The sequence below is a fragment of the Eptatretus burgeri genome, chromosome 6 (assembly GCF_056783735.1).
Source record: "Eptatretus burgeri isolate ZD-2024b chromosome 6, Ebu_testis_v1, whole genome shotgun sequence".
NCBI lineage: Eukaryota > Metazoa > Chordata > Myxini > Myxiniformes > Myxinidae > Eptatretus > Eptatretus burgeri.
The window spans coordinates 53,164,964-53,192,360 of record NC_140966.1 but is presented as its reverse complement, the minus strand read 5'-3'; the positions used below and the strand labels follow the sequence as shown (position 1 = coordinate 53,192,360).

Genomic DNA, 27,397 nt, shown 5'->3' with positions numbered 1-27,397 from the left:
TCTTCAGAGTAACCATGAAAAATATGCGTTTGCCTCATAACGTCACCAAATGACGTCATAATGTCTCAAGCTTGACATATCTAGAAAGCACTCATCGAGGTGTTCAATTTGAGGTACTACACGATATGGTTCCTAAAACTTGAAAATTTGACCTTGGGGTCAAATATGTTTGACCTGAGGCGCTAACCATGAAGGTCAAGGCCGATCGCCACCAAAAACTAATCAGCTGGGCGCCAGACCATGAACTATATTCCCATGAAGTTTGAAGACGATCCGATCAAAATTACTCAAAAAATAAGGGTTTCGTCGACTCTCCTGATTTGCGACAAAGTGACCTTGACCTTTGACCTTGACCTTCAAAATTTTGTGCACTGAAAGGGACCTCTATAGGCCTCTGATATGCGAAGTTACAAAAATTTCCAATGATAACTGTGCTCTGCAGAATTTTTTATACGTGATTACAGACAAACAAACAAACAAACAACAAAAAAAAACATACAAGCTGACTAACATATCTTGCAAAAACTTCGTTTTGGCAAGATAAAAAAGTGAAAGTAGTGTGAAAGGAACAAAGAACAAAGATGTCAGGAAGAACCTGGACAGGTAGATTTCAGCAGTTACTCCCCAGGCTCATACGCAGCAACGTATACAAGGTACCAGAGGTCCGTCATCGAAACATCACTGAAGGTACATGAAATGTCATGTAATTATTTATTATGCAACAAAAATGTAACTGTACTCGAGATAAATCCTCAGTGACGAGACATTGTGGACATCCTGTACTTGGACGAGGTGGTCCATTGGAGTTAATGCCTCCAAACCTACTCCCTTTAATCCATTCACTCAGAAACCCTACTCCCATTCCCCTCTACACCTTTGTACATCATTTCATTCAAAACCTTCATCCGCTCCCACTTATTCTCCTTTTCTCACTGTCTTTTTTTTTTTACACCTTCATATACTTCCACTGAACCCAATCACCCACTTCCCCCAATCCTTTCGTACACTCTTACTTGTATCCCTTCTCTCACTACCTTTTATATGCCTTCACCCCTGAGCACAAGCTGGAGTTTTAAGCTAATTCAGTTCAGCGGTGCAGAAGTGCATGGAAGTCAAACAAACACCTCGAATGATCGTGATAATTTCTGATGTCTGATGGTTTTCATGCAGACAATTCATGGATTTTACTGCACCAGAAACAAATGAGCAGCCCCTGTGGAGGGTGCGGGGATAGTGGGAGAGGTGGGGCAAATATATTTTGTGCCATGGTAAATAATCCCCCGTCCCCCAGGCTGCAGCAGGGGTCAGTAAACCACTTGTACTGTGGCATGTGTACAGGTGAAAATCGTAAGTTATCTTCCACCCCACTTGTGGGTGAGGGGAGGAGGGTGGAGGAGGTTGTGGCTATGACGTGAACATGTGCACTACCAACACCTATGCAAGCTTTGGTAGAGATTGGGTGAAGGTTGTGTGACATCTCGTAGGAGGGGGGATTTTTCTTTGCACTCATGATACACAGTTACATAGAGAAATTGTGTTGCCACTTAAGCTGAAGCAAACAGGGATATGAATGTTTTTTTAACCACCTAAAATCTTCCCAGGTACACCCCAAATACAACCACCAAGTTTCAACTCATTCTATCCAGCATTTTAGTAGTGCGTACAAGACAGACAGACAGACAGACAGACGGAGGTGGCTTGCTTTGTATATTCTAGTAATACTGTTGTGGGCCGGGGTTCCGTGGCAATAAACGACCACTAGGTGGAGCAGTGGTCGTCTCCCACCGAACACCTGGAATTTAGGTCGTAACCCTTGGATAACTCCAAAGGTCACAGGTCCCTTAGCGGACCGTGGTCGTCAATATTTTGACGGCGTGGGGTAGGGTTAATTGCCTAATTTCAATATACCTAAATACCCACGTCGTCCAACTACCGGGGGAAACCACACCCTCGGCCGACTTTGTCCAAATCGAGTCGCTATCACCGACTCGGATCCGGTGTAACCGAGCGGAAGTTACCAAAGCCGCGCTGGACCAAATGAACAACCCACGGCACGAACGGCCCTACCAATTCACAACACGCACCATGCTAGGCCAATGGAGGAAAGCACAGAAAACGAGCTGGTACTTTTAACACGGCGGGGTTTATTTATCAATAATAATCAGGGAGGGGAGCACACAGAGCAGAGTTATCAAGAATAAAAGGCAGGTAATGTACAATGAGCAAGGAAAAAGCACTTAATAATTCTACTTACAGGACAGCGCCACACACACACACACACACACACACACACACACACACACACACACACACATACACACACGAAATGGACCTCTTCGGTCTATTTTCGGTAGAGCTGGGTACCTCCCCACCTTGTGCGGTTTCACCGGACCTGCACTTGTGGAGCTCGGAGTCCATGGATGGGAACGGGGATCCTAGCTCTAGCATTCCAACGCAAAACACCACGGTGGGACTCGAACCCACGACCCAGACCAAGCCGCATTCGCCACCAAGACCGCAATCGCCACGATCCTGCAGAACGCACCCTTGTCTGCCAACCCTCGTCCAGACAACCACTCTGCCATCGCCACGATCACCCGGTCTGCCCAAAAACTGCTCCTCACAACCATTCTACTCCTCTTTTGATCAATACCCACTCCCTCCAGCATGGGGCAGTGGTTAAAGCGCTTGCACTATTCTCTGTGTACTGGCGAATATCCTGTCATCTCCCGAATATCCAGGAATGAGGGGGGGGGGGGTGAGTAGTGATGGGGCAATTATTTTGTGTCCATGACCTGACCCTAGGCTAAGTACCCCAAGCACGTATGCAAAACTTGGTGGAAATTGGTTCAGCCATTTGATTCTATAATAATCAGACGTACATAATACTCGTCCATACAAACATATTGCGGTTTTGGAAGACCCCGCGGAGTTACACTACCGGTCTAGAGTTTTAGAACACCCCCATTTGTCCAGTTTTTACTGAAATGTAAGCAGTTCAAGTCCAGTGAATAACCTGAAATGGTAAAAATCTAAGCGGTAAACTGCCAGAGGTTAAAAAGAAAAGTTTAAGTTACCAAAAACTGAAAAATAATGTAAATTTCAGAGTTGTTAACAAAGGCCCTTTTCAGGGAACAAGTAATGGGTTAGCAACTCAATTACAGCTGTTCTGCAGCAATGGAAGTAAATTAAGCCTTGAAAGTTGATGCAAACAATTCCTCCAGGTGTCCCAACTTTTGTTGATTAGTTACAAACCCTCTGTCTATATAAAATCAGTGTTGGAACAGACTGTGTTGCTACCCCATCTGAAGCATTATTTGGACAATATTTCACTGCAGGAAGTAGTAGATTGCTCTCATAATGGCGAGAAAAAGACAATCAACAAAGAAAGACAGACAGACCATTATTACCCTTAAAAGTGTCGGTCTTTCCTTAAGAGAAATTGCAAAGTAAGCCAAGGTGTCAGTGAATACAGTTTCCTACACCATCAAAAGGCACTTGGAAACTGGAGGAAACTCTGACAGGAAGAGGTGTGGCAGACCTAAAGCCACAACACAATCAGAAGACATGTTTCTGAGAGTCAACAGATAGACGTTGCGTGATAGGCGGCTCACAGGACAGCAGCTTCAAGCACAGCTTAGCACTGGTCGAAGTAAGGAAGTCTCAGTTTCAACTGTGAAGAGAAGACTTCGAGCTGCAGGTTTGACAGCTCGAGTGGCAGTAAGAAAGCCATTGCAAAGATGGCAAAACAAGAAAAAGAGGCTTGCCTGGCCATGAAGCACCGCCAGTGGACTACTGAAAACTGGAAGATCTTATGGACCGATTAATCAAAATTTGAAATCTTCAGTTCATCACGCAGGGTTTTTGTACGCCGTCAAATAGGCGAAAGGATGGTTCTTCAGTGTGTAACACCAACTGTCAAACATGGAGGAGGAAGCGTGATTATCTGGGGCTCTTTTGCTGGATCCAGTCGGCGACTTGCAGAGTGACTGGCACCCTGAACCAAAAGGGCTACCACAGCATTTTGCAGTGCCATGCAATACCCTCTGGTCTACGCCTAGTTGGTCAGGGGTTCATCCCACCACAAGATAACGACCCAAAAAATACCTCCAAACTATGTCAGAACTACCTGAGAAGAAAACAACAAGACGGTAGGCTTCAAATCATGGAATGGCCAGCACAGTCTCCAGACTTAAACCCCATCAAGCTGGTTTGGGATGAACTGGACAGAAAGGTGAAAGCAAAGCAACCTCCAGGTGCAACACATTTGTGGGAACTTTTGCAACAGTGTTGGGAAGAACTTTCTGAACAATATTTGATTTCCATTCCATAAAGAATGCCACGAGTTCGGCTGTTATATCTGCAAAAGGTGACTACTTTGATGAGTCAAAAATTTAGATTAAATTTTGCTCAACAAAACGATTCTATGATTTCTTTTTATCTACAATTGTTTATTTGTCCTACGCTTTAATTTCAGAGTACATTGAAACATTAAACTGCTTAAATTTCAGTAAAATCTGGAAAAATGGGGGTGTTCTAAAAGTTAAGAGCGGTAGTGTACACCAAAACATAAAGGAACCCTGGAGTTTAGATATATCTGTAGCATTTTGTTGAGTTGGATTACCTCTCCCCTTGTGTCAGTGCAAGGGAAATATGTGTTGTGAGTGTAGAGTTACCCTATTGTCTTTTCCCTCCTCAAACTTCATCCTTTCCCTCATTCTTATACTCCATTCTCAAACCTCACTCTCAGACCTCATTCTTATACTCCATTCTCAAACCTCATTCTCCAACCACATTCTCAAAACACTTGTCTGACATAAATCCATTTCACCAGCGCTTCGACCGTTTAAGCAGCATTCCAGTGCATCAATTGTTTAAGCAAAGTTCCAATCATGGGTGGGCATTTGCGTAGGCGTTAGATGACCGTTCCGCTCACCCTATCCTTACCGTGGCACCTAACAAAAGCTTTGCCCATCACGCTCTGGGGATGAATCACAATAGCTGCATCACAGCACGCCAGCCAATCAGCGTGGCTGGATGCCAAAAGTGTAGCTGAGTTGCGACAGAAGCAAGGGGATAAAGATGCCTGGTTGAGTCGAGTTTTGAGCTAAAGGAGAGAGTCGAGTCTAGTTCAGAGAGAGAGAGAGAGAGTCAAGTCGAGTCGAGTCTAGTTCAGAGAGAGAGAGAGTCAAGTCGAGTCGAGTCTAGTTCAGAGAGAGAGAGTCAAGTCTAGTCTAGTTCAGAGAGAGAGTCAAGTCGAGTCGAGTCTAGTTCAGAGAGAGAGAGTCAAGTCTAGTCTAGTTCAGAGAGAGAGTCAAGTCTAGTCTAGTTCAGAGAGAGAGAGTCAAGTCTAGTCTAGTTCAGAGAGAGAGAGTCAAGTCGAGTCTAGTTCAGAGAGAGAGAGAGTCGAGTCGAGTCTAGTTCAGAGAGAGAGTCGAGTCGAGTCTAGTTCAGAGAGAGAGTCGAGTCGAGTCTAGTTCAGAGAGAGAGTCGAGTTTTGAGCTAAAGGAGAGAGTCGAGTCTAGTTCAGAGAGAGAGAGAGAGTCAAGTCGAGTCGAGTCTAGTTCAGAGAGAGAGAGAGAGTCAAGTCGAGTCGAGTCTAGTTCAGAGAGAGAGAGTCAAGTCTAGTCTAGTTCAGAGAGAGAGTCAAGTCGAGTCGAGTCTAGTTCAGAGAGAGAGAGTCAAGTCTAGTCTAGTTCAGAGAGAGAGTCAAGTCGAGTCGAGTCTAGTTCAGAGAGAGAGAGTCAAGTCTAGTCTAGTTCAGAGAGAGAGTCAAGTCTAGTCTAGTTCAGAGAGAGAGAGTCAAGTCTAGTCTAGTTCAGAGAGAGAGAGAGTCAAGTCGAGTCTAGTTCAGAGAGAGAGAGAGTCGAGTCGAGTCTAGTTCAGAGAGAGAGTCGAGTCGAGTCTAGTTCAGAGAGAGAGTCGAGTCGAGTCTAGTTCAGAGAGAGAGTCGAGTTTTGAGCTAAAGGAGAGAGTCGAGTCTAGTTCAGAGAGAGAGAGAGAGTCAAGTCGAGTCGAGTCTAGTTCAGAGAGAGAGAGAGAGTCAAGTCGAGTCGAGTCTAGTTCAGAGAGAGAGAGTCAAGTCTAGTCTAGTTCAGAGAGAGAGTCAAGTCGAGTCGAGTCTAGTTCAGAGAGAGAGAGTCAAGTCTAGTCTAGTTCAGAGAGAGAGTCAAGTCTAGTCTAGTTCAGAGAGAGAGCGTCAAGTCTAGTCTAGTTCAGAGAGAGAGAGAGTCAAGTCGAGTCTAGTTCAGAGAGAGAGAGTCGAGTCGAGTCTAGTTCAGAGAGAGAGTCGAGTCGAGTCTAGTTCAGAGAGAGAGTCGAGTCGAGTCTAGTTCAGAGAGAGAGTCAAGTCTAGTCTAGTTCAGAGAGAGAGTCAAGTCTAGTCTAGTTCAGAGAGAGAGAGTCAAGTCGAGTCTAGTTCAGAGAGAGAGGGAGAGTCGAGTCGAGTCTAGTTCAGAGAGAGAGTCGAGTCGAGAGAGAGCCCTGTTCTGAAGAGTCGAGCATTAGTTCCTCGCGTCAGTTCCGAACGTTCAAGGTGAACCACGAGACACCAGTTGGAATGAGAGCAGAGCTGCAGGCTTCCAGGCATGGTTATCACCTCCTCTTTGACCAAATCTCCTCAGAACTGACCTCTTTCCCTCCATGTATTACACACACACCTGACATCTTCGCACCTTTCAGTGCACACACCTCATCGACTCGTACTGTTGTGGAGTATGTATTACACACATTGCACACAACTGAGTCCACACAGTTCCACATACACCGCACCTCCCACCTGCACCATACATCTTGTTCATTGCACGCGAGCTATTCGACTCATGTACAGGTGTGGCTGTGGCCGACACCATGCACCACCTACTTTGCTTTATCTGTCTATCACTCCTACTTATCTTGTTTCCTGGAGTGACTGAGGTGCCTGTATCTATATATGAATGTGAAGGTGACTGATTAAGGGGTTGTATGTTTAAGGGTAACATATTTCTTTGTGAAACTGTTTTTGCTTTGGAAATAACTGTTTTGCCTGTAAATACATGTCTTTTGCTAAATCTTATATAAACTTTTCAAACTGCCAGATCGCCTTTCTCCATTGGTTCGACATGTATGTAAATAGTGGATGGGAATTTTTCCCTGCTGTTCCGTTATGGTCAGTGACTAGCCGACGTCCCACTTACGGTATTGCTTTGTCTTTCTTGGTTTATGTTCATCAAGAGGTGGATGGATCATCAAGAGCACGGTTCCCTATCTGGGGGGATTAATTTGCCGGGAAGGTAACGTGGGAATTGGATGTGAGACCAAGTTAATTGTCTAAGATAGTGTCTGTGTTTGCTTAGAAACTCATCGTACCACGGGGTTATCTGCGGCGAGTCGGCTTCAAGGTCAAAGGTCAGGAAGCAGGTCCGAGAATCCCCTCATTACCCGGCCGCCAAACCCGTAACAATGCATATATACATACATACAGAGAATTGCCTTATTTTAGTATGATGATTTTTATGATGTTGGTGATGATATTATAGGGTGTCAGTTTCTGGAGGATACTTCCATTTACAACCTTATGTCAGTAGGGTGCATTTAAAAGGCAAACTGTGGATTGCAGATCGGAGACAACATTATCCTCACCTTTAATCAATCAGTTTATCTTCTATTTGCTGACCCCATGCTTACATGACTTCACCTGACTAGCCTATTTATGTCCACAGCAGCATGAAGGCCTCCTTCAACATTGTCCATTCCTGTTTTTGTTCTCTGCCTTTTGGGCCCATTTTACTCCACTGAATTTTTCAATTTTGTCATTCCATTCGATCATTATTCTTCCTTTGCTTCTTCCGGGTCCTTTTCTGGATTGCCAATTTGTAATTCTTCATATCCATTGGCTGTCCTTTATTTTGGCTATTTATCCAGCCCAGTTCACTTTTTCTTATTGTGTGCAGTATGTCAGCTTGGCTGAACTTGCTTATTGCTTATTATCCAATGATGCCACCTGGCATGTGGAGCTTCTTATGAACTCTCGCTACTTTCGTCGGTCTTGGGCTCACGTTCCAATTTTATTCCAGTTAATCTTCATTCTTTTCATTTCCTTCTCAACAGTATGTCGCCAGGTCTCTCTGGGCCATCCAACCCCACTCTTCCCGTCATTTCCCAGGACAATGCTCTTTTTGGTATATCTTGATCCTCCATGCGCAACACTTCTTAAGTTCTTTTTTTCACATGTGCATTCATAACATGTCAGATTTTAAAACACAATTGATGAAACAGATAAATACATATTTAAATGAGTGAAGAAAGAGTTTGTTTGTAATTCAAAAAGGCAAAAAGAATAGCCCATCCTTTTTGTGATAGGCAAGCACGTAAAACAGTTGGCAAGAACTACAAATTAATGATTGGTACCAATGATTAAATGTAATGTAATTTTTTTTTTTTTTTTAAATACAAGGCCAATAAAATCTTCCATCAACCGCATTTTTCTCCACATCTACATTTCCACTAACTCCCCTCCATCATTACACCTCCACTCCCTCCCACCATGCCATTTTTCTAAATGTTCAAATGAAAATAATGTGCAAGAGATAAAAATTTAATAAACAGAACAACCTAACGATTTTTTTTTTTTTTTTTTACACTTGATCTGATCAGTACAGGTCTTCAATTTGAAAGTAGGTGTTGTAAAAGTTATTTCCTAGGTAAGGAGTAAAAAAAAAGTCCTTGGCTGGAATTTCGAATTAAGCCAGGTACTGGCGCACAATGGCCTCCTCTTTGTTAAGGCTACAAGTTAATTCTGACAGAGCTGCTTAATATCTCCTCCAAAATTATTGCATATTCTATAATGTAATTAATGCCCTGGCTGTGAAGCACTAGAAAGACAGCCTGTAATCAGATTATATTCTGTGATAAATGGAAACCAGACAGACAGCTCAAAGATGAACGAGATACCTGTGTGCCATCCTATCAATCAAGGTTTTACATGCACAGCAATGATGTGTGAATGGCAATTTCAAAACTTGTGGCAAGAGCGATGCTAAATGAAATCTTGAAAAAAAAAATACACCAACAATGAAAACACATGGACCAATTGGAAATTTCGAACTGAATTAATATGATGAAATAACTTTTTGTCATGTTCCATTTTATAAAACATTTTGTTCAAATAGTTTTCCAATGCTGACCGACAGAATCTAGTATTTCCCATTTAAAATACATTTGCTTGACAAATTGACATTTACTTGAATCTAGTATTTCTTGCCTTGACAGAATTTAGTATTTCCCATTTAAAATACATTTGCGAAAACAGACTTTAAAAAAAATTCTCCCTCCACCACTGTTTTTAAAATTTTTGCCTTTCATGCATCATAGCTGCAGGATAGGTCAGTGAGCAGACTCGCTTCTGCCTTACTATGCCTCCTGATGGTAAATTATCTGTAATCCTGATGCCTCACAGAAAAGACATTAGATTATATAATACACTATATTTAAAAGGATACTTTGAAGCTAGCTAGCAGTTTCATCTGCTTGCATTCACTTGTGGATATTAAAGATTTCATGATATCTTTTGCAGCTGTTGGTCCGGTACCTTGGTTACATGCAACATTACTCATCCCTGATTATTACAGCCTCTTTGTTACCTCTGACCTCTTTACCCCCGGTTTAAACCTCAAGACAGCTATAAACTGTAATCCTAGTGTTTTGTATGCAAGGCATGTGCCATTCCTTAGATCAGTGGTTCTCAACCTTTTTACCACCATGCCCCCTCTATAAGTTGGTCCTTGCCTCCACACCCCCCCCCCTCTCACATCTTCAACCAAATGATTAAAAATCCCTCCTGAATTAAAAGGAAAAACTGAAAAAATGCGTGTTTTTAGTCTTTTTATTGAACAAAGAATTCTGTATAAGCAACACTCGTACACAGTATATTTAATGAGATGACATTTAATGAGATACTTGACATTGCTTCTAATCTACCAGATCTTGAATGCGTGGTCGAATGCCAGAGAGAGCACAACGCAAGTCCCCTTCAATGTCCAGCTTGTTTCTGTACTTGGTCTTGACAGCAACGAGCGTGGAAAATGCAGCTTCACAAAGATACGTTGATCCAAACGTTGTCAGAATCCGAAGAGCGAGATGCGAGATCAATGGGTAAACACGAAGGTACATGACCCAGAACGTCTCTAGATCCAGTTTTTTGAAGTCTTCTTCAGCCAAGGAGTTGAACTTAAACTCAAGAAACTCCTCTTGCACTTCGTTTGAAATATCAGCTACTTCACATTGAAATGGGTTCCTAATGAATTTCCAGGCTTCGTGCTTTTCATCTATATCCAGAAAGTATCTGATGAATTCTGCTTTCAATTCAATCATATGAATAATTATTTGTTTCTTTAACTCAGAATCAAGATATCTGTGAATGAGAGCAGAATCCAAGTTGGTAAAACTGGCTGTATTTCCATCCTGAATTCGACATTTCCAGAGGTCGAGTTTGGCCATGAAGGCTCGATTGACGTCATGGTGCGTGATTATGTTGATGTTTTTCCCTTGGAGTTTGAGGTTGATGGCATTCAGCACTTCAAAGATGTCCACCAGGTAAGCGAGAGATAGCAAAAATCCTTCAGACTGGAACTTGTCATGGAGATCTACTTTCTGCTGCGAATCTAGAAATGTTGCCACTTCTTGTCGTAGTTCATAAAGCCGTCCAAGCATGTTTCCCTTCGAAAGCCATCGTACGTTTGTGTGGAAAAGCAAGGCTTGATGTTCAGAATCCATATCCACACACAGCTGTTTGAAGAGATGACTGTTTAAGGCTCCAGATTTGATGAAGTTTGCTACCTTGATAGCCAGGTTCATGACATTCCTCATTTCAGCAGGTACAGTTCTGGATGCTAAGGCTTCACGATGAAGGATGCAATGCGTATCTATAGCAGACGGACTTTTTTTCTTTCACTCTTGTTTTGAAACCAAATTGCAAACCAAGCATGGCCGGAGCTCCATCAGTACACACCCCTTCCAGCGAGTCCCACGAAAGTTGATTTTCCTGGAAGAAGTTTGATACCACTTGAAAAATATCTGTTGCTGTTGTGTAACTTTCCATGGGATGGCAGAAGAGCATTTCCTCTTTTACACCATTGCCTGATGAAACGAGCATACATCAGTAAGTATCTGAGAACACTGAGCAACATCAGTCATTTCATCCAACTGGATGGCAAATACAAGAGAAGCTCTTACTTGGTCGAGAACTTGATCTTTGATGTCTTGGGACATTTCATCGATCCTTCCCTTGATGGTTTGATAGAGAGATTTGGGAAAGCTTGCTTGCACTATCCTTCCCCAGAACGAGCTCTGCTGCACGCAGTACACTTGGTTTTATGAGTCTCTCCGATGTTATGGCTCTTTTTGCTCTTTGCAATCAACATGGTGATCTCATAGGAAGCCTAAACAACCTTTGAAGTGTGTTGCCGAAATGTTGCACTGCTATCCATCTTAGCTTGCTTCAAGGACTGCCTTTTTGTTTCAAAGAATGCCTTGGGTTTGGCAGCTACAGCGGGATGCATCGTCTTCAAGTGGCGTTCCAAGCGTGTGGGCCACATGCCATCATTGCTCAGTCTTGCAGCAACTTACACACTGGGGTACCTCTGTGTCACCCTTTTGGAGGGATACAAATCCAAATCGAATATATTCGTCAAGATACTTCCACTTTTTTGCACTCATTGTGAATGATTTAGTTTGAAATGGGTTCTGCAAATCTGTGAAAAAAATTTTTTTTAATTAAAATAAAATATAAATTTTAATATTAAATTTAAATAGATATTAAATTTTAAAATTAATTTTAATACAGAAAATGGAAAGCCAAGTAGCGAATAGAAAACGAAAATTATTAAAGGCAATACTTTTGTTTTTTTTAATGTTCATCATGATATTATGCAAACACTTGTTAAGAGAATTCCAAAAATAATTAGAGAAATTCCTACTTTTTTTTTTCTTCGGGCTCGCACCCCTCTGGAAATTATTCATGCCCCCCAGGTAAAGAGCCAATGCCTTAGATGGACCTTAAAATTGGCTATTTGACCTGGTAACATGAGTTGATGGATGTTAAAGATCCCACAGTGTCTTTCACAAAGAGGAGGCAAGTTGTCCGCACCCTGGCCAAATTATAAATTCCTGCCTGAATGCACAGGGACATGGCATCTGTGGCACAGGTGCACCTCTGCACCTCAATAATGATAAATCAATCAAAAACATATCAGGCCTAATAAATTATTGAGACTAGTACGGGCCCGTAGGGGTGCATAAACGACGACTGGATTGGGGCATTATTTCAATTAGATCGGACCAACCGTATCATAAATGGCCATAACTTGGGAAACATACTCAGGTCCCCAGCGTCAATTGTGACGTCATATCAAATGAAGAAGAATTGTGACGCCCCCCCTCGCTCCCCCCTAGTCTCGCCCCTCCTCTATCGCCCCTCTCCCTCGCCCCCACTCTCAACCCTCCTCTCTCGCCCCCTCCTCTCTCCCCCTCTCTTGAATTGTTACGCCCCTCTCTCTCACCCCCTCTCTCTCCCCTAGTCTCACCCCTCCTCTATTCCCCCCCTCTCCCCCTTCTTTCTCCTCCCCTCTCTCCCCCCTAGTCTTGCCCTTTCTCTCTCCCCCTCCTCTCTCGCCCCTCTCTCTCGCCCCCACTCTCATCCTCCCCTCTCCCGTCCCCTCTCTCGCAAATATTGGTCGACAGATAAATGGCCATAATTTGGGAACCCCTCATCCGATTAATATCAAACCTCGAAAAGGCACATCCGCGGGTCCCAGCAATATTCCTGGCAAGTTTCAATCAGATCGGACCGTCAATCGTGCAAAATAAATAAATAAACATTAATTGTGACGTTATTCGTGACGTCATAGCACCGTGTCTTGTCATTGGTCGACAGATAAATGGCCGTAACTTGGGAACCACTAATCCGATTAATATCAAACCTTGAAAAGGCACATCCGTGGCTCCCCTGGCAATATTCCTCGCAAGTATCAATCAGATCGAACCGTCACTCGTGCAAAAAAAAATTAAATAAATAATAAATAAATAAACATTAATTGTGACGTAATTCGTGACGTCATAGCACCGTGTCTTGTCATTGGTCGACAGATAAATGGCCGTAACTTGGGAACCGCTTGTCCGATTGATATCAAACCTCGAAAAGGCACATCCGCGGGGCCCCGGCAATATTCCTGGCAAGTTTCAATCAGATTGGACCAGTGGTCGTCGAGAAACGGCGGTCGCAGACAAACAGACAGACAGACACACAGAGATTGCTGGAATTATAGATAGATATCATGCTATATATCGTTTTTAGCCCCATCTCTGAATGGTGAAGAATCACTTTTTAAAATTTCAGATCCGGATCCGGATTCGGATCTTCACCAAAATTGAATCAATTCTTCCTTGTCACACACTCAACGTTTCAACCAAGTTCCGTCTGAATCTGTCCAACTTTTTTGAGATATCCTGCCATATATAGTTTTTGGCCCGATCTCTCAATGGTGAAGAATGGCTTAAAAAATTCTAGTAGCCGGATCAAGATCCGGATCTTCACAAAAATCTATTCAGTTCATCCTTGTCACACACCAAACCTGCCCATTAAATTTAATCCAAATCCGTCCACAACTTTTTGATATATTCTGCACACAAACAGACAGACAAAGAAGAAGAAGACGTCATGCAGAGCACGATACTTGCAAAATCCATAAAACAAATTTGACCTCAAAAATAATTGGTGGTTGAATTAAATGACCAAATATGCAACTCCTCTTCAAATTCCAAGTGAATTGGATGAAAAATTAGGATTTTAGAAATCTGGCCAATGTTGACCTTTTGGCCGATGTGGACCTCAAAATAATTTGTTGTAAAAACAGTGTTGAAAAGAGACATGAGATCTGTGGAAGGGTGAGGGTTGGGGTGGGGTACACAGGGTAAACAAGATAGACACTACAGGGACTTTCAGGTCCTTCTACAACAGGGACTTTCAGGTCCTTCTACAACAGGGACTTTCAGGTCCTTCTACAACAGGGACTTTCAGGTCCTTCTACAACAGGGACTTTCAGGTCCTTCTACAACAAGGACTTTCAGGTCCTTCTACAACAGGGACTTTCAGGAAAGCTAGCAGGGAATTTGAAGGAGGAGGGTTTGGGGCGGATTCGCGGGTGTAGAAAAGATCGTGGTTTTGGATGGGGGAAGATAAGAGATGGTGATGAACAGCTGTTTTGAAGACCTGGAGGGAAGAGTGGGATTGAAGAGAGAGTAGGAGTTTGTTCCAAAGGTGGGGCAAAAAAAAAGACGAATGAAAGAGTGCAGGTGAGCAGTGATTCTTGATTTTGGTAGTTTTACCTGAAGGGCGTTGCTGGTGGACCTTGAGCGCCCCGCAGAAATATGGGGAGGGGGAGGGGCATAACGCAGACAGAGCAGCGGAGGCGAGGCTGGAGAGAAGAGAGTGGAAGACAGAAAGACTACCGAGCAGCCTGCGGTGAGAGAGTGAGAGACCCAAAGACTCAGCCTCATCGTGGGAGATACCAATGATCCTCAATGCCTTGGTTTTTCACAGCAAATCATTGTATAAAATCAAGCACACAGCCATGCAATCTCCATCAACAAACATTGGCAGTAGAATGGCCCGTACTGAAGAGCTCAGTGACTTTTAACGTGGCACCAACATATGCCTGGTGTTGGCTTAATGGTTAGGGTGGTGGGCTTTTGATCCGAGGGTCCTGAGTTCAAATCCCACTCAGCTGTTGAATCAATACCAGGTGGGGTTAACTCGGTCTGTCATCCTTCCGAGGTCAGAAAAATGAGTGCCAACATGCTGGTATAATGTGTCGGAGTGGCGACCCGTCCAGGATCATGCTCAATAGCCAAGGAGACTGCTTAAGCAGCTGCAACGCTCTGCACAGAGTATGGTCCCAATCTCCTCCTACCATCGTAGGATGCCACCTTTCCAACAAGTCAGTTCATCAAATTTCTGCCTTGTCGGAGCTTCCCTGGTCAACTGTAAGTGCTGTTTTTGTGAAATGGAAATGTCTCGGAGCAACAACAGATCAGCCGCGAAGTGATAGGCTACACAAGCTCACAGAATGGGACCGCCAAGTGCTGACGCGTGGAGCATGGAAAAATCGTCTGTCGTCAGTTGCAACACTCACTATTGAGTTCCAAACTGACTCTGGAAGCAATGTCAGCATAAACACTGTTCGTTGAGAGCTTCAAGAAATGGGTTTCCATGGGCAAGCATTGGCTGGAGTGGTGTACAGCTCACCACCATTGGACTCTGGAGCAGTGGGAAGATGTTCTCTGGAGTGATGAATCACGCTTCACCATCTGGCAGTCCGATGGATGAATCTTGGTTTGGTGGATGCCAGGAAAACGCTACCTGCCCGAATGCACAGTGCCAACTGTAAAGTTTGGTGGAGGAGGAATAATGGTTTGTGGCTGTTTTTCATGGTTCGAGCTCGGCCCCTTGGTTCCAGTGAAGGGAAATCGTAACACTACAGCATGCAATGACATTCTAGATGATTCTGTACTTCCAACTTAGTGGCAACAGTTTGGGAAAGGCCCTTTCCTGTTTCAGCATGACAATGTCCCGGTCCGCAAATCGAGGTCCATACAGAAATGGTTTTTCAAGATCGGTGTGGAAAAACTTGACTGGCCTGCACCGAGCCCTGACCTCAACCCCATTGAACATCTTTGGGATGAATTGGAACGCAAACTGCAAGCAAGACCTAATCACCCAACATCAGTGCCCAACCTCACTCATGCAATGTTCCAACATCGAGTGGAAAGCCTTCCGAGAAGAGTGGAGGCTGTTATAGCAGCAAAGGGGGCGGGGGGAGGGGGGGACCAACTCCAGATTAATGACAATGCTTTTGGAATGAGATGTTGGACGAGCCGGTGTCCACATACTTTTGGCCGTGTCATGTGTATGTATGTATGTATGTATGTATGTATGTATGTATGTATTTATGTATATCCCAAACCAAAAATATTAATTTAAGAATTTACCTCACTAAAATACTTAATTTATGATTATTATATCAAATGCAATCATAACTTGTTTACATGAAAACCATCCAAAGTTAAAGAATAGGTGACGATGGAGTCTGAAGACATTCTCACAAGACCTGATCAAACAATTAGCCAAATATCCTCTGTTTAACATGATGGAAAAAAAAACCTTCTCAGCACGTTCCACAAAACAATCCTTTACTGAACAAATCCTTGCAAATCTAAGTATCTGAGAAGAGAAGACATTGTAACCCATTTTATTTAGTACATTACTACCTGGAAAGGTGTGCAAGACCACAGCGAAACTGAAATCATCAACTTTATGATATACACTTGTACTAAAACCATTCTGTATGCCTGGTGTTGGCTTAATGGTCAGGGTGGTGGGCATGGAATCCCAGGATCCTGAGTTCAAATCCCCCTCGGCTGTTGAATTAATGCCAGGTGGGGTTAACTCAGCCTGTCATCCTTCCGAAGTTGTCAAAACGAGTGTAAGCTTGCTGGTACACTGTGTCGGAGTGGCGACCCGTCCAGAATTGTACCCAATAGCCACGGACACTGCTCAGGCAGCACCAATGCTCTGCACAGAGTATGGTCCTGATGGATGGATGGAAAACCATTCTGTCCAACTCTAACCAACACATCCAGATTTGCAGCAACTGCACAATTATTACCACTCCTGTTTGCAATCAGGCTATCTGGATAAATCTTGTGAACCTGCCTATCCAAAAAAATTCGAGTTGACCACACAAATATCATCTGTATACGACATGTTTGACATAATATTTTAGCTAATCCTAATTTTTTTTCTCCTTTATCAGTTTCTGCATGAATGATAATTTTCACAGAAAATAAGAAAAGTGTCCGCAACTTGGGGCTAAAATTCCCACCCATGGGAATACCTGTTGAAACATTATCCCACAAAAGCCACAAAAGTATAAAATATAATTAAATTAACAGCATCCTTAAACTTCTGCTTAACAAAACAATGAAAACTTGAGCATTTCTTTTTAGAAAAGAATGGTCTATCAAACCTGACACATAAAAACTTATTAAAACATTGTCAATCACTTTGAAGAGTGAATCACTCACTAGTACTAAATCGAAATTTGTATATAAAGTGTTAGCCTGAGTTAACAAAACCGATAACTGTTTGGTGGAACATATTGATTCGTGAATATATTATGTAGCAATCTGACAGTTGTTTTCATAATCCAATTTGGTTATCAATGGGAAACAAAAATTACTAAATAATGCAGTCATGAAATTCTTTGTACGCTTATTTGCATCACAATTAAGATGAGAGAGAAGTTTATGGCGTGACATCGCAAATCACCATGCTTTCCACCAAAAGCAAAGTTGAAAGATGACAATTAGTTCCACGAGGAATTACTCAATGTCAAATTTTGAGGGGGTTTTTTCCATTTTGATCCCCTGGGGCATGATCTGGAGGTCAAATCCCCCAAAAATTACATATTTTATGCATCCCACAATGTTCATTGTACTTGTACATACAAAGTTTCATTACCTCTGCCACCGAAGGTGAAGGAGATTATGTTTTCACCCCTCTCTGTCTTTGTTATCTTGCCAAAACGAAGTTTTTACAAGATATGTTAGTCAGCTTGTACGTTTTTTTTTTGTTTGTTTGTTTGTCTGTAATCACGTATAAAAAATTCTGCAGAGCACAGTTATCATTGGAAATTTTTGTAACTTCGCATATCAGAGGCCTATAGAGGTCCCTTTCAGCACATAAAATTTTGAAGGTCAAGGTCAAAGGTCAAGGTCACTTTGTCGCAAATCAGGGGAGTCGACGAAACCCTTATTTTTTGAGAAATTTTAATCGAATCGTCTCCAAACATTATGGGAATGTAGTATATGGTCTGGCGCTCAGCTGATTAATTTTTAGTGGTGATCGGCCTTGACCTTTATGGTTAGCACCTAAGGTCAAACATATTTGACCCCAAGGTCAAATTTTCAAGTTTTAGGAACCATATCGTGTGGTACCTCAAATTGAGCACCTCGATGAGTGCTTTCTAGATATGTCAGGCTTGAGACATTATGACGTCATTTGGTGACGTTATGAGGCAAACACATATTTTTCATGGTTACTCTGTAGAACGATTCTCATCGGAATCTCTCGTAGGCAGATATTCCTCAAGGAGTCGCTCCTGGTGGATAGCAGCTCTGTTCACCTCAGTGTGACCTTGATGAAGTCACACGTGGTCACCTTTTGGCAAGATACGGGTCACCCTGCGGGTGACATTGGTTTATTTGTTTGTCTGTCTGTTTGTATGCAGGATATCTCACAAAGTTTTGGATGCATATGGATGAAATTTGACGGACACGTTGGGTGTGTGACAAGGAATAATTGAATCAATTTTGGTGAAGATCCAAAAAGGTGAAGGCCTGCTGGGTCGGTTACTTTGAGCGGCTCCACCAGGCTGATCCACCAGCTATCGAGTTGAATGTCAGGGGTGCTGCTATCCCTATTGCTGACCCTCCAATCAACTGTGATCCACCTTCGTTTGTGGAAACACAGGCTGTGGTGAACCGGGTGAAATGGGGGTAAAGCTCCTGGGATCTGTGGTATCCAATGCTGAACTGCTCCAGGCTGGTGGAAATGCTGTACTCCATTTGTTGCATGCAGTTCTGTGCTCTGCCTGGAACACAGGCATCATCCCAACTGACTGGAAGAGGGGCCTTGTTGTCCCTCTCTGGAAAGGGAAGGGTGATTGCCAGGACTGCAACAACTACCAAGGAGTGATGCTGCTCTCAGTGCCGGGCAAGGTCTTTGCTCGGATATTCCTTGATGGAGTTCTCAATCATCTGCTTGAGCACCAGCGTCCAGAGCAGTCAGGCTTTACACCAAATGTCAACGATTGACCGTATCCTTGCTCTTCGGGCCCTCACCGAATGCAGACGAGAGTGTGGACAGGGGCTGCTTGCAGCCTATGCTGATCTCTGTAAAGTGTTCGATTCAGTGAATCGGGATGCCCTCTGGAGAATTATTGGTCTTCGTGGGGTGCCGCCAAAACTGATCGATCTGATGTCTGAACTGCACTCCAAGACTGAGAGTGCTGTGAGATGTGGGGGTACCATCTCTGATTTATTTCCATTTGTTACTGGAGTTCATCAGGGATGTTCACTGGCCCCTATACTTTTTACTGCTTGTATGGACTAGATTCTGGGGAGGATAACGGAGAGATCAAGCTGCGATGCATCATTTGGGAACGTCAAGATCTCTGACCTTGATTTTTGCGGAGACTCTGGATATCGTTTTGGGGGCCCTCGAAGTGCTGAATGAGGAGTCAGAGCCACTGGGATTATGGGTTTCCTGTGTTAAAACTAAGATCCAGGCTTTCAATGACATCTTGCATGCTGATATCTTGTCTGTGCAAGTTTGGGGTGAGGTCATACAGAGATTCACTTACCTTGGCAGTGATATTCATGTCTCTGCTGGCTGTGAGTCAGAGGTCAACAGATGTCTGAGTCGGGCCTGGGGAGTCATGGAGCACTGGATCGTGGGGTGTGGCGCTGCCGGTACCTGTGCAGGAGGGTGAAAGTCTGAGTCTTCAGGTCCTTGGTGCTTACAGTCTTGCTCTACAGATGTGAAACTTGGACTCTGACCAGGGATCTGAGATGGAGACTTCATTCCTTTGGTACCAGGTCTCTTCGGAGAATCCTTGGCGATCGCTCGTAGGACTTTGTGTCCAACGAGCAGTTGTTGAGAGAGACTCAAATGAGATTTGTTACCTGCATAGTCCGTGAGTGTCAGCCTCAGCTGTATGGACATGTGGCTCGTTTTCCTGATGCTGACCTACTCACTAGATTCTCTCAGCGAGGGAGCCTCGTGAGTGGAGGCAGCCAAAGGGCTGACCACGTGCCTCATGGTTGCAGCAGGTTGACCAGCATCTCAAGGAGATGGATGGCCCAGGCATCTGCCTGGGAGATGGCCAGACGAAGGCCTCTGGAGTTCCGGCAGAAAGTGGACGCAGCGACGCGCTGCTCCAGCGCTTGCTCCCATACTTGACCTGACCTGACATTTTGACCCTACTCTAGGGGACAGAGCCAAAAATGATACTACTCTTCCACCTTCTTACCATGTGGTGACCAAAACTACCAAGTTTGGTGAATTTCTGCGCAACCATTTAGGAGGAGATAATGCGACGGATGGACAAACTGACAGACAGACTGATATAATACAATCGTCCCTCGTGTGTTTTTTTTTCAAAAAAACATTGGAATAATCCAATATATAATTTGAAGTTTTTGTTTGTTTATTTGTAAAATATAAAAGAACAAAATGGCACCCCTGTGGGTGTGCAATGAAACATCATATATAATGCATACACTGAGAAGGAAATATAGAAAACTAGAACGGGCACTCATAGAGCGCATACCTTCACAGTCACTTCTTTTTTTTGTTCTTGGTATGAGTGTGGGGAACTGGTTTCATATGAATGGTCTTATGACACAAACCACATATCTATAATGTCATGACCCCCCCCCCCGACTTTCGGGGGCTACGGACTAAACAACAATCAACTCACGTCGTTTTGGCGAGTCTTCACTCACAAGCTCGGTGAATACAACGTTTCAACAAGAGAAGGTAATCTCGTTTGATGCTGGTTTCATGCAAATCGAATAAGAATTGACTGAGTTATGCCGAAAACCGCATATTTTTCAAGGGCGTGACTCACCCCCGACATTTTACCCCAACCGTTGACATGTGTTATGACGTCATTGTGTCACAAGATTGGGCATTAAATTCTGAACATTTTGGTGCTGGATTCATGTAAAGCGGACAAGAATTGACCACATTATGACAAAAAACGCATATTTTTCAAGGTCGTGACCCCCCTGACCTTTGACCCCTAACCGGTAACAAGAGTATGGGCGTCATTGTGTCATATTGCATATCACAAGATGAGGCGTTGAATTCTGAACATTTTGGCGTTAGTTGCATGCAAATTGAATAAAAATTGACTGTGTTATCGTAAAAAGACGATTTTGACCTTTTCGTGACCTTGACGTTTGACCCGAACGATCCCAAAATCTAATCGAATGCTTCCTGGCTAATAACCAATCATCCCACCAAATTTCATGCAATTCGGTTTAATACTTTTTGAGTTGTACGAATCACAAGATTACAAATAAATAAATAAATAAATAAATAAATAAATAAATAAATAAATAAATAAATAAATAAATACACGCCGACCAAAACATAACCTTTCGCAGAATGCGAAGGTAACAAAAATACACTTTTGCGAATCACGAAAAAAAAATCTGTTTCAAACTAAATTCCTGTCTGTCACTTTTACCTGATTGCAAATAAGATGGAAACCATGCATCAAATAATTGTCTGAGAAAAACAAAAAACAGGAAAACACAACAACGATACAACTGGCGGGCTGAATTCAATAATGAAACCCAGTCCAATATGCATTTGCTAACAACACGAGCCTCAGTGCCTCCAGAACACTGTGAGTGATGCAGAGTCGCCCTGTGGCTGTAACTACACAGCCAATTAATCCACTTAATGCCAAGTTGCGAATGCCCTAATTCGGGAGAAATTACTATCGAAGGCTGTTTTGCCTGAGTATGCACAGATATGGCTGCGTCTCGGGGAATCAACACTATTTTAGTATTTCAACATAATGCACAAACTTGTGCAATTTTTTTTTTTTTAAGTACAGTACCAATATTTATTTTTAGAAATGTATAGTTTTTCATTATTATTGGTGAGAAACGTGTCGTTTTGTAATTTTTTTGTCTGTGCCATGATCTTTTACAAAAGGTCACAACCAGCTCTTGTCATGCGAAGTGTTTCGCTTGCAATGTCACACATTCCCTAGTTGTGCAAGGCTATTTTTGATATTTATAATCCATGTAGAGATAGAAGGATGGCTCTGTTGATGCAATATGTTCTGTTCCAACAAACTGAAATATTCCTTTGTCCAATATTAGGCATGAGATTTTCTTTCCCTCGGGGGATAATAACCGACTGCAAATTGCAATCAATCCCGGTGTTGCACGGTCGGGACATTGAATCAGTGAGCACTCCCATCCTTCAGAAGGAATTTTCGGTTTGGCTATTTCAAGTACTTGTGGATTATAGATATCCCTTAGTGTTTTCAAACAAGCATCTCGGGCTTTGGCTTGGCACCACGGCCGACTTGCCCCCTCTCATTTTACAGCCTTGCTTTCCATCTGGTTGTCACAATCTTTGTGATATTGGGATTTTACAGCAAGCTCTGTGCAGACAGTAGTTCTCAGATGAGAATTGCAGTCACTTACATTTTTTTTCATACCAAGGGCAAAGGCTTCCTCCTCTACAAGTCTACACCATTGTATCAGACAGTACATTCCATTTATGCAAACATATACAGTAGTATATCTAACAATAATAAAGAATCTAACTGCAGTACTTCGCAGAAACTTTTCACTAACTACACCATGATTCTTTGCAGAATAGTAAATAATGATAAAAGCTGTCATCAAAATGGGAAAAATTCGTTATTTTGATAAACCTGTTGAGAAACATGCATTTCAACTACATAAGAAATGTCAATTAAACTTTGGGCTTATCATGCCAGGTATGATCCATATTTCCCACCTCCTGTATCTCTTCTTCCTCTTAATCATCACCACTCTGCTTCGTCTCCTTTTACCCCCTGCGTTATTTTACATGCGTAGTTGCTTGCCAATTGTTGTACATAGCATATTTTTTTCAGAATGTCCATGAGGAAGTTTATTCAGTCGCAGTGATTCCACATGAGCTTGAAGATACTTTTACAATACGAGGAATCATTTGATCGTGTGCATGATACGTAACTATTGCAGCACAATTCACAATCACACATGAGGTAAATGAACAGATCTCATCATACCCATCATCAGCAGGAAGCAGTGATTTAAAAAAAAATAAAACGTCTTATAATTAATTACTCATGAAATCTGATGAGTTCCATTTAAAATGCTCATAAACTCTCAGATGTAATGAGCTGTAGTTTGCCCCGTTTGTGTTCTCCCAAAACTAAACCCCAAACTCAAGATGATGGGAATTCAGGTTCATATCATGTGCATTTGTCTACTGCCTACGAACGTCCTTGTAATTCATATAAAGTACACTTTTGTCTTCTAATGCCTTTTGTCCTGAATGTGAGATGTGTATAATTCTTCCGTGAGCCTAAGACAACTGTAAAATAAATAAGTTAATTAAAGAAGATGAAGAAAGAAGTCTTGTGGCAGGCCAAAAGCATAGTTATGCTCCAAACTTTAAAAAATAAAACATAAAAAATTTCTATATATATGTATTGTATACATGATCGAGACTCATGGAAAAGCTAAAGCAGAATGGAATGGAACAAAATGGAAAGGAGGAAAGACCAAGAGCAGAGTAGAAGTGCGCACAAATTGAATGAAACACAGTAAGAAGGGGAAGGGGAAGGTGGATGTGAAACAGAAAAAAAAATTAACAAATGAAAAGACATGAGGGAGAGGGGGTTAAAAAAAATCACAATAACCTGGAAAGGGGAGTGTTTGGGAATGGGGTCATTTGGGGTTGAAGATATCATGGGTATGGATGAGGGATGACCCAAGGTCGTGATGCACAGCCTTGGAGGGAGAATGGGACATAACTGATGGGGAAGTTGGTTCCACAGTTGATAGAAAAGAGAAACAAATGAGTGGAGGTGAGGAATGAGCCTGGATTTTGAGAGTTTAATAAGAAGACGGTTACTGACAGACCGTGTGCACCCTGCAGACACCTGAGAGGGACAGTCAAGGGAGGCCAGAGGGTGCAAGACCATAAAGGAGGAGGGAGATAACAGAGATATTATTCAGTGTTTCCTATTGACATGTCTCCAATGGCAAATTTCCAGAGGTTGGTATCAGTCCCATTAGACACAAAGTTTTATAAAGTATCAATGTTTGTTGTTTCAAACATCAACGACGACAGTGTATCTCCAACCAATGGATGGGACATGGGACATCGTGCTTGAACATGATGGAGTAAAAACCTACATTGCCTGTTAAGGTGCTGTCACACCTTGACGATTTAGCCAGCAATGGCAACGTATAAAAATGTATGTAAAACGTTGGCGTACGCTGAAATTTTGATGTTTTTTTTTTAAGTTTTGGTCGTATTCATAACGTGTTGGTCGTATGCATAACATATTAGTAACGGGCACAAAACGTTTCAATCACATATAGATAACATACCAACGAATGCTTAGCCTGTTGTCGGCGTTCACAACCTATGCCCAACGATAGTTTAACTTAGACATAGCGCGCTGCACATATCGCCGACGATCACGTGGCGTAGCCTGTTAAAAACCTGCCACACGCCAATTTAAATCATAACCGCCTGAGAATTGGAAGTGTCAAAATCGCAGTCACACCTTGACGACTTAGCCAGCGTATGCCGACCTATGAAAAATATGTCTAAAACGCTGGCACACGTCGAATACGTTATGGGTAAGTTGTGTATACGTTATGAGCACGCTGAAAAACGATGAAGTACGCTGTCATATTTCGTAGTACGTTTAGTACGTCGTGAAATGTCAAGCATGCTGAAAATTTTACGACGTACTCGCCGTATGGCTCGCACGTTCCGCTACGCTGGGAATAAGTTGTAGGCACGATATGCGATCGTTGACACACGTCAACACACGTTACTTGTGAATTACTCATAAGTCGAAACACGTCGAGGTAATGTTTAGCATACCCGAAACTTATTTTCTCCGTCAAGGCACATTTTTTTTTCTCCTTGTATTGGCTCCGTGAAGGCACGTGACGAAATATCTGAAGTTCTTGTTGTTTTTTATTTTTTTTATTTTTGTCTATCACGAATTTTAAAATATATTCGGACATTTGCTTTTAAGTTTCGACGTCGACGTGACAATATCCTCAAACAGAAAATATTCACAGAGGAGGAACTAAGAATAAGACATGAGCAAACTGAAGAGGCAATCGGACGTGACGTAATGCACGTGACGAAATATCGGAAGTTATTGTTTTTTTTTAAAACGCTGCCAATACGCCATTATACGGTAGCTGTAAATTAGAAACACGTTCAGTAAGTTCTGTGGTCGTCCGGAAGACGTCGATCAAATACGTCTACAAACGTCAATATGTGTTGGAGGTACGTTACACATAGGTTCAAAGCACGATACTCATAGGTTAGAAATAAGTTTCGGGCACGCTAATCATTACCTCGACATGTTTCGACTGATGAGTAACTTACAAGTAACGTGTGTCGACGTGTGTCAACGATCGCATAACGTGCCTACAACTTATGGCCAGCGTAGCGGAACGTGTGAGTCATACGCTGACATACGTCGTAAAATTTCAAGCATGTTAAAATTTGAGGACAACCGCAAAGTACAACGATGAAAGCCAGCGTACTACGACGTATGGCAGTGTTTTTCAGCATGCTCTTAATGTATACAAAACTTACCCATAACGTATTCAACGTGTGCCAGCGTTTTAGACAAATTTTGCATACGTCAGGCATACGTTGGTTAAATCGTCAAGGTGAGACAGGGCCTTAGGATCGATTTTGTAAGCGATATGAGACTTGAATACTGTACAAGTGAAAACATCTCACATGGTAGTTGTTTGTGCCCTGGATTACTTAAACATCTCACATGGTAGTTGTTTGTGCCCTTGATTATTTAAATATCTCACATGGTAGTTGTTTGTGCCCTTGATTATTTAAATATCTCACATGGTAGTTGTTTGTGCCCTTGATTACTTAAACATCTCACATGGTAGTTGTTTGTGCCCTTGATTATTTAAATATCTCACATGGTAGTTCTTTGTGCCCTTGATTATTTAAACACCTCACTTGGTAGTTGTTTGTGCCCTGGATTATTAAAACATCTGACACGGTAGTTGTTTGTGCCCTGGATTATTAAAACATCTGACACGGTAGTTGTTTGTGCCCTGGATTATTTAAACATCTGACACGGTAGTTGTTTCTGCCTTGGATTATTTAATCGGATTGATTGCCTCATTGGTATGCTGCTGTTCAGTCCGCTGACTCTTCGTGTACACCTTGTGAACCGATCACATGACCTTTAATTTATCTATTAAGTGTGTAAGTGTGATGAATCATTTGACCCCCCATCACCAGGCATATTGTCCCCATATGTCCCCCATCTCCTCTTGTATTACTGCCATTTTCTCCGAACCTTATACGTCCTTCCTCTACGACGTTTTCGTTTTCCAATCCCATCCCTTTCCACCTTCTTTTGTTGAGTTAATTTATATTTTCTCAATTCTTCCTGTCCGTGCACAAGTGACAATGTGAGGAGCGGGGAATTTATGGGGTAAATTGGGGGGAGACTGGGGGCATGTGCCGTTGGAGGAATTCCTGATAATTCAAATTTTCATTTGTGAGTTATGTTGAAATAAATAAGCATGCACTGCTCTTCATGGTATTTGTAAAATATATACGTTGATGTAAAATGTGGAATATATTAACGAAGGCTTGTAGGGAAAGTCACGATTTGGAAAGAGGACAATGTGTGGGAAGGAGGAGTGGTTAAGGGGGGGGGGGGGGTGATGTGGTAGTGCAGACACACTTTCTACATCTGTACGTGCTCATCACGAGCTCACCCCTAGGAATGTGCGGATCTTATCTGTGCCTTAAGCTGTGCTGGGAAATATGGAGCCAGTAATGTGAACATCCAGGGAGGGCAGACATGGTGGACCTTCCTTGCATCCGATACATGTGGCATCAACTTCACGCTTGGATTCCATTAGATTATTCCGAATTTATACACGGATCCCCACCCAAGAGGATCAATGTGAATTATCGAAGTAGTTTTTACAATCATTCATCATAAATACATTTATTGAGGTCAATCTATTTCGAAATCTTCGGAAGCCATCGCTCTCCGTCCCACGGGTAAGGAAGACTTATGACGAGGGTCCAATGGAGCCCCCCCTCGCCCCCCCCCCGGGAAGGGTCGACAATGGACTCAAGTGAAGACTCAATAAGCGCTCACAAGGTGTAAACACACCGACTGGGTTTGTCGCACTCGCTCGGTCTCTCTCCGATCCGCTGTCTCTTCATAGAACGATGGAAACATGAATGTGGAGTAAATAAGAGGTTTGTTATAGTCATATGGGTAATAATAATAATAATAATAATAATAATAACGACAATAACAGCCCTGTATGACAATTAAAAGGACGTGTTGCGAAAGTCCGTGTGTTCTGTATGAATGGGGGACGAGATGTGCGATGTGGGAAGTAAATAGTGAACTGAATGGGACGGAGCGTCACAGGAGACACGAATTGGTTTGTAAAATGGAGACAAGAGTTGGTGAAGATTGTAATGTTCCGAATGAAGATAACC

The 27,397-nt window shown here is 42.6% G+C and overlaps 1 protein-coding gene across 1 annotated transcript in view; it reads right to left on the bottom strand.

Annotated features, from left to right (window-relative positions):
- Positions 1-27,128, bottom strand: part of LOC147024792 (cholecystokinin receptor type A-like) — a 102,933-nt gene extending 75,805 nt beyond the window's left edge. The window contains exon 1 of the mRNA XM_085887050.1: positions 27,060-27,128. Coding sequence (XP_085743176.1) covers positions 27,060-27,128 — 69 coding nt within the window. The remainder of the gene's footprint in view (positions 1-27,059) is intronic.
- Between the last annotated feature and the right edge of the window lie 269 nt (positions 27,129-27,397).